Source organism: Echinops telfairi, unplaced genomic scaffold (genome assembly GCF_000313985.2).
Source record: "Echinops telfairi isolate 266 unplaced genomic scaffold, ASM31398v2 ScPeMD7_1;HRSCAF=3_0, whole genome shotgun sequence".
NCBI lineage: Eukaryota > Metazoa > Chordata > Mammalia > Afrosoricida > Tenrecidae > Echinops > Echinops telfairi.
Genome location: NW_022103896.1, coordinates 8,340,134 through 8,351,502, shown reverse-complemented (window position 1 = coordinate 8,351,502; position 11,369 = coordinate 8,340,134). Strand labels below are relative to the sequence as shown.

The 11,369-nt window shown below is 51.3% G+C and overlaps 1 protein-coding gene across 1 annotated transcript in view; it reads right to left on the bottom strand.

The window, feature by feature from the left end:
- DNAAF11 (dynein axonemal assembly factor 11) overlaps positions 1 to 11,369 on the bottom strand; it is a 66,467-nt gene that overhangs the window by 31,868 nt on the left and 23,230 nt on the right. Inside the window, exons 5-8 of the mRNA XM_004697644.2 lie at positions 10,645 to 10,871; positions 5,685 to 5,876; positions 2,196 to 2,273; positions 841 to 906 (exon numbers count right to left, since the gene is read on the bottom strand). Of these exons, the coding sequence (XP_004697701.1) occupies positions 841 to 906; positions 2,196 to 2,273; positions 5,685 to 5,876; positions 10,645 to 10,871 (563 nt within the window). The remainder of the gene's footprint in view (positions 1 to 840; positions 907 to 2,195; positions 2,274 to 5,684; positions 5,877 to 10,644; positions 10,872 to 11,369) is intronic.

The following is an 11,369-nucleotide window of genomic DNA, read 5'->3' as shown; positions in this document are numbered from 1 at the left end:
GCCCTGCCTCCTGGTGATCCTCTGCACAGGGGAACATGCAAAACGCTCCAGGCCCTGCACGGCCGGTCACAGAAGGGACCATTGTGGTCCACAGGGTGCTCACTGGCTGATTTGGAGAGTGAAGTTGCCAGGCCTTTCTTGCTAGTCTGAGCCTGGAAGCTCTGCTGAAACCTGCTTGGCATGGTAGCAAGACACAGGCCTCTACTGACTGGGCTGTGCTTGGGTGCATTGACTGGGAATTGACCCTGGGTGCCCCATTTGCTAGGATCCCTAGGGGCTTGGTGAGTTACAAATTGGGCTTCCAACAGTAAAGTCTGCCGTTCAAACCCACCAGCCACTTCCCAGGACAAAGATGGGGCTTTTTGCTTCCAAAAAGGTTTACAGCCTTGGAAAACCACGGGATAGACATACTCTGTGATGAAGCGACTTCATGGCAGTGAGTTTGGGTTTTGTGCACACCCTCCCCCACCCAAGAATGTGAGAATTCTCCCAGTGAACCGCCATGCTCCCTGGCCCTCCCCGAAGGGAGATCTCAAAAAACGTATTGCCATAGAGCCGGTCCTGACTCCTACTAACCCTACAGGACAGGGTAGAACTGCCCCCGTGGGTTTCTGAGACGGTCACTTTTTACAGGAGTAAAAGGCTTCATCTTTCTACGGGGAGCCGCTGGAGGTTTGGAACTGCTGGCCTTGCGATTAGCTGCCCGATCCAAAACCCACTATGCCACCAGGGCTTCAGGGGACGCCAAACTCCATCTCAAAACGTCTCTGACTCAAGAGCTTGCTGCTGAGGACAGCAACAGACAGTGGCATGGAACCCAGGCACAGCAAACAGCTTTACCTGTAGACGGCCAGGTCCAAGGTGATCTGGTTACGCTTCTCATCGTCTTTCAAAGAGAAGTCAAGTCTAGGACACAACACATTGGGGGTGGGGGTGGGGGTGGAATTAAGTCCCTTAGCAATGCTGTAGCGATAACCCCAACACATCGCAGCGCCAGGAGGAGAGCTGATGGTAATTCTGTGGTAACCCCCAGTGGCCGGCGTGTTTGGGCTGTTGGGGGCTACAATCCCAGGGGAAGCCTTCCACATAGGCATGCGTGAGTTGTCGCCGCAGCCCCCTCGAAACAGGACGGTCTTCAGGGACATTGCACAACCAGCTGCGAGCATGGGAGCCATCTCAACGGAGCTGGAGCCATCTGCTGGCTGAAGTTTTCGTTTCCATTTCTGAGTTGGCAAACCCAACACCCGGAAATGCCTCAGGGAAACTGCTAGAAGGCACCTGCTCCCGCTTGCCTGGGCTTTCTCTTGCTTGAGCGCGAGGGGGCTTGCCTCTCCCTCACCTTTTCTCTCTCCCTGCCCTGGTGTCAGTGACTCATAACGACGCTCTGGGACAGGGAAGGTTGAACCGCCCCGTGGGTTGCCAAGACTGTCACTCTTTATGGGACTAGAAAGTCTCATCTTTCTCCCCAGGCACCCGCTGGTGGTTGCCAACTGTGATCTTTCAGTTCCCAGCCCAACATGTAACCTGCTCCAGAGTTAGTGAGGGAATAAGAAAGACGAACATTAAGATGTGTTTGCGTGCTGGTGGGAGGATGTAGAAGGGAGAAGGGGTCTTGTAGAAGCCAAGTCCTTGACCAGAAGCAATGAGGGGTCGCCCGCAAGGCACATGGGTAGCCTGGCATGGGAGGAGGCGCCCTCTTCTGAGACTGCTGCTTCTCAGCAAAACAAGCAGACCCGGGCATGCAGGCAGGAGGGAGAGGGGGATTACATGGCACAAGACAGGGAGGGGGCTGGAAGTCCCTCTGAGATGTGTGGTCACCGCTATCAGCCAGACCGGCGGGGTGGCTGAGTGTTGGCTTCCAACAGGACTGGGGTTTTGTGATGTGAGAAGGAGGGAAGAAGAGGACCAGAGAGCTGAAGACGTGTGTCAATCCAGCACTGGTTTCCCAGAAGGGCCCGAAAACCAGCCTGCAGTGGTAGTCACGCGCCGGACACCAGGAACGTGGAGGACAAGGTGCAGCGCTTGGAGACAGCCTTGCGGAGATGCCTGGACCATAAATGGGCAGACACAAAGCGACGGGGCTGGCGGGCCCATCCGCGTGGTGGGGAGCAGTCGGCGCCTTCTCTGCTGGGGCAAGCCTGTCCCGGAAGCCGTCACCCACCATGGCCAACATGAACCCCACGTGACTCACGTACTTGGGCTCGTTGACGTTCAGGGCTCTCCCGTCTTGAGTGATCAATGTCCTGGGTGGCTTTGCTTCCTTCTCCTTTTCACTTAAGGTTGGGGGTGCATGGGGGGGGGGCGGAGAAAGAGAGAATAGAAATGATTAGTATTTTTGTGAAGCAGTGTTTAAGGCAGCTTCGTTGGGGTTTCCTGCTTGGGCGGAAGTTGCTGATGTGTGCCAGCCAAGCACTGAGTTCTGGGATGAGTCATAAAACCAAGACTGGCTGACTATCAGTTTCTGAGTGCCCAGAGCATAGAATACAAGAGGCTCTCTGCTCCCCTAACGCTCTGCAGTCTCTGTGGCCCAAAGGGGGGCAGCTCCCTTCTGGCCTGTAGTGTCACCAGGCGTCAAAACCAACTGGGTGACCCACAGTGGCTTTCTTTCTGGCCGTCTGTCAAACAAAGGTGTGACCCAGAAAATGTACCTAATGGTTCGAGTGGATTGCTCATGAAAGTGAGTCTACTCTGTGTGTGTGGTTTTACTCAGATCACAGTCAATTCTCCATCAAAATATTTGTGGAAGAGCCCACCAGCCTCTGTCCCCAGCCACGCCTGTCACTGCTCAGTGGGCTCATGAGCCCGAGGCCAGCAAGGCAGCGGTGAAAGCTATCTGTGGTCTCTGTACGATGGCCTCCCACTCATCAAAGCCAACCTGGCTTCAGGATGCTAAGCGAGACGTAGCTGCCTCTCTGCTCCTCATGTGGACAAGGCTGCTCCTGTCCGGTTCTCCCCAGCCAGGGAACGCAGGCTGCAATCACGCCGCCGCCAACCCAGGAGCTCCTGGAGGGGATGACTCACTGGACAGGAAGATTCAGACCTCCATCCCATTCAGCCTTACTTGTTTAGGCTTCCAAAGAGGAGGGGGAAAATTATCCCCCAATGTCATACACTGCATCTATGTGCATATGTCTATGTATATCGTGTGTGTGTGTGTGTGTGTGTGTGTGTGTGTGTGTGTGTGTGTGTAGATGGGTCCCTGAGGTGGGGCGGGGGTGGGGTTGGGAAGGTGAAGCACACCACTGCTAACAGCAAGTCTGGTAGTCTGGGCCCTCCCAGAGGCACTGCATAAGAAAGGCCTGGTGACCCACGGCCCAAGCCCTGCAGACCCTCTGGACGGTGCTTCTGTTCCACACATAGGGTTGTCATGAGTTGAAATGAACTAATCGGCCAAAAAAAACAGTGTGGGTTTTTATTTTTGGCGTATGTATGAAGTTGAGTCACAAAGCGTTGTTACCTGGGCCCCGGTTCTTACAGGGTTATTCCACACACACAACGTGTTTACACACGTCTCTGTGAGCAGGGCAGGGCTGTATCCAAGTTCTTTCAATCATTCATCAGTCTTCGTCTCCCTAGGGTGCCTTCAAATGAAAGACTGCAAGCAAAACAGTGGTTTCCCAGAGGATCTACTTGGCCTCAAGTTCAAGGCAGAGAGGTCAGCTCAAAAGTTCATGGCGTTGCTCAGGGGCCATCTCGATAGAGTTTCTCAGAGAACATGGGTCACCATGGGAGCTAATTCGGAAGATATTTTCAGACAAATGAAAACTGGTGAGAAGACCAGGGCAGGGCCTCAGGAATGGTTTTCCCATCACAACAATGTGCCTCCTCATGCCTATGGGCACCACCGGCTGTCCTGGGGCAATCTTATCGGGAAACCTTCCCCTCCTGACCCCACAGCCCTGATCTCGCCCGTCAGACTTCTTTGGGTTCCCAGAACTCAGAGAAGGTTTCTGAGGAACATGAGTTGAGTCCCTGGGATGCCCAAACTGCCATTCTGACATGGTCTGAGTCCAAGGTTTGACTTACTAGGGGAAGGGTTCTCGAGATGGAAACTCTGCCCTCAGAAGTGTGTAGACCTATCGGGAGGATATACCAAGGCCCGACAGCTTCGCATGTGATATCTCTATTTAGTAATGGTCCCTGTGGTTTTGCAGCAGGACATGTTGACCTGCCTTTGCACAGGTGGGTAAACTCAAATTCAGTGCCGTCAAATGGATTCCGACTCACAGTGACCCAAAGGCCAGAGTTTCCCGAAACTCTAAATCTTTATGGGAGTAGAAAGTCTCATCTTTCTTCCCTCGAGTGGCTAATGGTTTCAAACCGCTGACTTTGCCGTTAGCAGCCTGATGGATAACCCGCTTTGCCATCAGAGTTTTTTGAGCACATGTGTGTATGTGGTATGTACGTTAAAAAGTATAATGCATACACCCAGGATTTCCATTTCAAAAGGGCTCTTGAGCTTAAAAAGCACTCTGAAATGTGCTGGCTTCTCCAATTTTCTCATTACTGTCGGTAAAACAGGGATGGAAACCCGAAGGAGGAAGCGGTTGGAGAGAAGTGACATCCAGCACTGCAAACTCCCTGTCATCGGACCCATTCCAACTATGGGCCAATAAACAGCGCCAAGACAAGTACCCAGAGCTCCGCAGGCTCTCCACTGCGCTTCCCGAGGTCGCAGGTGACAGTTTCCCAAACTCGTCCTTCAGGTCATGTCCACTTCCTGGCTGCTGCGCCTCACTATCCAGTTAAGGGAGAAGGTTTGATGGAAGCGGCTAGACTTTCCTGCTGTCCCCCTACTCGTTTAGGTCTGGCCTCCAGTTGCCCGTCATCGGGTAAGGGACGGGGACTCACTCAGGTCATTGCCACGCCCTGAGTGTATTTCAGACCCAAGAGACCACGTTCCTGAGTGGGAGGTAAATGGTCCCACGAGTGATGCATTGTCTGTGCCAGATTTATGCTAGGATGCAAAAGGGCTCATGGTGACCTTGTAGGACAGGGTAGAACTGCCCCTGTGGGTTTCCCAGACAGTAACTCTTTACAGGAGGAGGAAGCCCTGTCCTCCCAAAGAGCATGCTAGTGGTTTTGAACTGCTGACCTTGCAGCTAGCAGCTCAACTCGTAGGGTTGCTATGAGTCAGCACTGACTCAGTGACACCGGGTTTGTTTTTTGGTGATATGGCGGACCCAGCCATAGGAAGTGAATCTGGGAACAACAGCGTTCGGGAGGGGAGCTTCGAACAAGCCATCAGACAGTGCTGGAAGCATCTGAGAGTGTGAGCTCCGATAAATGTCCTGGGAAGCTGCAGTGAGAGAACAGGAATGAGAGAAGCTCATTCCCAATGACTCATTTCGTAAACAAAGGGAGAAGCATCCAGGGAGCCCACTCTGCCCACCTGCTGTCCCATTCTGAGTGTCGTGGTAATGAGGGGTTCTGATCAGGTCATACTCTCATCACTAGCTCCGCATGACCTGGAAAGTGCACCCACAAAACCCAGGATGACACCACCCCCAGGGTCCTCAAGAGGGTGGGCTGCTACGAATGAAGGTTAGTGCAAGACCACAAAATCCAGTGCAGAACTCTGAGGGCCCAAGGGCTCTAACATAGACTCGGGGAAACAAGGTGTGAGCGGGAAACACCTTCCACCAGAGGGCAGTCATCTCACGAGCAGGGAGCAGATGAACTACCTCTGCCGTTCCTGGTTTCGCCGCTGTCTCTCCATGTGTCTCAGAGTTTCCAGTCTAGACTCGGGAGTGAACACTGAGGGCTTGTTCCAGAACGCCAGGTCGTCTTCCACCTCATCCAATTTCTTCTTCCCGCCCTCCTCCTCTTGGGTGTCAGGTGCGGGGGCAGGTCCTGCGCCTTCTAAAGAAAAGGGGCTAGGGAGGAACACCCAAGGGCATCAGTTCGAGGCTGGATGGAGGAGCTTGAAGACATTGAGACACCTCTAAAGCAATCTTTACTTAAAATCAAACGTGGTTGCAAAAGGATGTAGGGCCAAGGTAGGGCTTATCCTGACCCGGCAAGGATGGTTTTATGTAATCTGACACTTCAGCAGAAAACCACAATCATTCCCAGAGCTGCGCCAAGAAGAGTTAGTAAAACCCCAGTATCTGCTGTGATCAAAGCTGTGTATCAACTGGGCACAGAAAGAAGAGTGTTAGTCCTTGTCCAAACCCCGCAGGAAGGATCGTCCGTAAACCTGAGGCATCTGTTTTGGAAGGCATTCCTTTTGAAGTGGGAAGCAAGACCCAAATGCCCCTTGTTGAGGCTGTTCGTCCACCCCATGCTGGAGGTCTTAGCACGGACCATGCAGGAAATTAAGTGGGGCATTGTGGTTGGAAAAAAAATTGAGGCTGTGGTTTACAAAGCGTTTTTCAACATAGAAACACAGGGGACTCTACAGGCTCCCTACTGCATGGTCTTTAAATGGTTAGCAAGAGGGCTTCCTACTACATCATCTCGCCCGCAAATCATCGGCCTCTTTATACATCAGCTCGGACCAATTCTGAGGCTATTTTAAAAATTCCACTCAACAAGATAGTTTGGGCTAAATCTAGTAAAAGCTGGCGTGAGGCCTCTGCTGAGAAAATGGCAGCATCTCGCGGAAGGGCTCCAAAGAGAGTCGAAGTAAGCAGAGTTCTTCAAAAATTCAGCAAGGAGAAGAAAAACATATGCCACAAATGTTTCGATTTCCCCTAAATTGACATGTAGGTTACATGCCATTTCCATTGAAATTCCACTAGGAGGTTTTAGGGGACTGATTAGGAGATTCTAAAATCCTGGCTGCAAATAAAGCCCCAAGAAGAGCCGTGAGGACTTTGAAACTGAGACCAGCCCCTGTCAAGGTTCACTACACATCTACAAGGCTTCAAACTACCTGGGAGGCGGTGAGGCTGACGTACAAACACACTAGTCGAGGGTCAGCGGTGGGAGTGGCTATTGGGTCACTAGGACTCCATTCCCACTGCTCGGGGATGAATTCCACGTCATAGCAACCTCATAGGACAGCGCAGAATGTCTTTCTCCAGAGGAGCAGCTGGTAGGTTTGAACTGCTGACCTTCTTGGTAGCTGTGCAATGCTTAGCCCACAGTGCCACCAGGACTCCATGGGAGAAGGATGACACCCTAATAAGGGGTGTAGATAATGAGCTGCCTATCCTACACGTAGCAGGAGAAAGACGAGGCTTTCTACACCGGTAAAGAGTTACCGTCTCAGAAACTCACAGGGGCAGTTCCACCCTGTCCTGTGGGGCGCGATGAGCCGGCAACGACTCCATGGGAGTGAGCCTCTGTTCTTTCTATCCCACATCATACACAAAGGTTGATTCCAGAGACATGGAGACTTGAAAATATGGAATTATTCAATGCTTAGAAGAAAATGGGCTTATGACACCCAGGTGATGAAGAATTTCATAAATGAGATGTTTAAAATACAAAACTAAGCTTGAACTATATTAACAGTTGACGTTTTTATGAAAGAACCACTTGCTCAAATGAAAGTCAAATCACAGGCTGGGGGAAGATATTCACAAGGTGGACCATGACCAAGGAGTTGGAACGCAGACCAGAATGTACAGGAGATAGCAATCAATGAGAAACAGGTGCATAACTGACTGAACAGAGGAAATCTGAAGCACCAGAAAACATAAGGATTCAAACTCACCAGCAATATTCAAGAGGAGCCTTGGTGATGTTATAGGCTACCTGTCGAGCTGCTAACTGCAAGGTGAGCAGTTTGAAACCATAAGCCATAACAAGAGAGAAGAACGAGGCTTTGTGCTCCCACAAAGATGTACAGTCTCAGAAACCCACTCTTTCCTGCAGGGATTGCTCAGTGTCAGAACGGACTTGACTCTGTGGCCGAGGGTGAGTAATGTTCAAACCCACTACTAGGAACAGAAATGCAAGTCAAACAGCAATCAGCGTTCCATGCAGCACCCAACTGAACTGGCCAGTCTACGTCAGAGTCGCAGCCCCCACTGTTGCCCAAGATGCAGAACCCTCAGGTACCATTGCTGAATGAGTACAAATCCACGTAACCCCTTTAGAAGACAGTTTGACGGTGTGCATGAAGGTGAAAAGGTGTGGATGGGCTATGATGGGCACCCTGGAGAAATGGGCACGAGGCGCATGTGCAAGACCATGAGGGGCTGAAGATGAGAAGACAGCATGAAGGTCATCCACAGAGGAGGGCCAACCAGGACACATCTGGCTGGTACCATGGACAGGGCTACAGCAGCTGCTGCAGCTGGGGCCATTCTGGGCAGTCAGGGCCAAAGAACTGCCAGCTGAGAAATACAGGGCCCTGGGGAGGTCCTGCGGGCTATACATCCAGTGGCATGCCAGGCCACAGTCTCAGGGAATGAGCGTGAACACCGCCCAGAAATCCACTCCTCTCAGGACGGTGGGTGGCATGGGGACAGAGGGAAGGAGGAGAGTGGGGGTGAGGACAATACTGAGGGGGGTTACCCGAGGTGTAAGAAAAGATCCCAAAGCTGTGGATGTTCTGCAGGTGCAGCTTAGCATTCAGCCTGGGTATTAGGTGACAGGGACTCATCGACTAGCCCGGTCCCCTTCCCCTCCCCCCAACAGTTGTATCGGCATATAAGTCACATATCCTACAATTCAATAGTTCAATCACATCAAGAAGAGTTGTACAATACTCACCACAATCAGTCTTAGAACATTTTCTTCATTCTTGTCCTCATTAAATTATTAGCTCCCCATTTACCTGGAACTTCCCCTGCCAATCCCCACTACCACCACCACCACCACCCCAGGAACCATTAATCCAGTTACTGTTGCTATAGAATTCCCTATCCTGGATTTCATCTGCAGGAAAAAAAAAAGAAACTACAATACGAACTAATATGCATAACCAATTAAAACAGATAAAAACCTCAACTGAACAGAGAGCAGAAAATATTAAACAGTAGAACTAATTTAAACGGATCATAAGGGAGATAAAATGATTATATATATATATATATATATATTTGTCACCAGCATCCATCAATTAAAACACATTTATCGAGCACTTATGATGTGCCTTGTGCCCGAGTGGGTGCTGTGATGGGTAAGAAACGACAGATGGTTGTATGGCCCACAAGGAGTTAGAAGCTTCTTGGGTCGAGAAGGAGTCAGTATGTGGTGACCAGGAGAGCATTACAGAGGGAAGGAGCGTTGAACATCGGGGAGCGTTGAACATCGTTGTTAGTGCCTGAGTTGGCTCCAACCCATAGTGACCCGTGGATAACAGAACAAAGCACTTCCTGGGCCCGGGCCTGGACCGGCCTCACAATTGTTCTCCTGTGTGAGCCGTTTGCTGCAGCCACTGGGCCAGGCCATGACATTGCGGGCCCTCCTCTTTTTAGCTGCCTCTCTACTTTATCGAGCTTGGGATCCTTCTCAGGGACCAGTCTCCCTTGACAACATGTCCGGAGTGTGTGGGATGAAGCCTTGCCACCCTGGGCTCTGAGGAGCACTCTGGCTGTACTTCCAAGACAGATCCGTTTGTCCTTTTCCTGCTGAATACTGACATAAATAACCTAGTGTGAGAATAAGAGAACTTCATGAGCAGCAGATCTACAGTGCTGTGTGACTACACAGGGAGTCCAAAGTGACACGCAGAAAGTACGGGCGTTCTTGCTGTGAACACGTGCTTAAAGTAACTGAAGTGAAACAATGAAATCCTAAAAAAAAGAAAGGAAAAAATGAAATCCACAGGGAACATGCAAACCGCTGCCATCCACTGACTGGGCGGTGGGCGATCGCTACCTCCGTAGTGATTGTTGGAATGTAGTGATTGCTTATGGGCGCATGGACGGTTTCATAATTATCCTCCCCATTCGAAGTGAGCCCCTTATCAAGATTATTCAAAGTGCTCACTATGAAAACAATCAAAGCAACTGACAACAGTGGCCATTTTCATCAAAGAAACTGGCATCCAAAATGTAGGCTTCCAAAAAGGCCAATTAGAGGGTCGTTAATCGCATTAAAAATATATTCATTGTCTAATTCGCAAAACAGAACCTTTCTACGACACGTCCAGAATGGTCCCACATACAATTCCCTGATTTGCACTTGACTTTGCTGACATGTTTCCCCTTTTCTAAATCAGGACACACCTGTTCGCTCACCTGACCGGTAGGTCTTTTACAGCTACTGTTCTGAGGATCACTTCAGGTCGGCTGGACCTTCAGGTACTATGCACGTCTCACACACTCTGGACATGCTATATATCAGGAGAGGCCGGTCCTGGGGCCAGGGCATCGTGCTTGGTAAAGCAGAGGGCAGTGAACAAGAGGGAGTCCCTCAACATGATGGATTGACACAGTGGCTCAGCGGTAAGAAGCGCTGTGGGGAGGATGCAGGACCAGGGGTTGCTCCTTAGGGTCCCTGGTAGGTGGATGAGACAGACGGCACCTAGCAACAACACCTTCAGCCAGCTACATTGGAAAGGCTTGTTTTGTTTTGTTTAAAGGAAGAAAGCCTCTCAATTTCCCCGCAAACAAGGGGCTGTTATTCTTCACCCTCAAATCGCATCATTGTTTTGTCCAAAACAAACCTAATGGATGGTGTCTCGGCGATCTTGGGAGAGCAGGCAGCTGGCTACCTAGCAGATAAACATCATGATCCACCTACCAGAGAGTGTGGGCGTCTGTGGAGGGGCGCCTGTCGCCACGGGGGTCACGTCTCGGCTGCTCTTGGCCTCCCTGCTCTCCCTCAAGGTTCCTCCGGGCCTCTTCTTTGTCTTTGGCCCGCTGGAGGCGGTGAGCTGTTTCCTGCTCTCGGATCTGTCGCTCAATCTCCAGGTAGTCCTGCAGTGCCTGGATTCTCTCGGAGCGCTCGATCTCTTTACCATCCAACCACTGGGAGGAAAAACAGCCAGAGCAGCGGTTTGACCCAAGGCGCAACTCGATCGATCGGCTCCCAGCTCACTTCGCTGGGAATGTCTGAGACGGGGAACTCGGGATGAACCGTGCTTGCTGGGAGGGCCTGTGGAGTCGATGCGGCTCACAGCAGCCCCTTCTACTGAAGTTACATGGACAGGAAATCAAAATAATGAGTGGGGCCTATTAGAAACCAAGCTACTGGTGCATGGATGGTCTATGGCTTTGCCCTATCACAGCGGCCCTATAGGACAGGGTAGAACTGCCCCTGTGAGTCCCCCAGGCTGTAATGCTTTACGGAAACAGAAAGCCCCTCTTCCTCCCACGGAGCAGCTGGTGGTTGTGCACTGCCAGTCTCGGGGCGAGCAGCCTACTGTGCAGCCACTGTGCCGCCAGGGTCGCTGTGAATCACCGCCGACTCGATGGCAGTGAGTCAATTTCTTTACCAGCCTCCTTTTACAAAAAGGCCAATGCCCT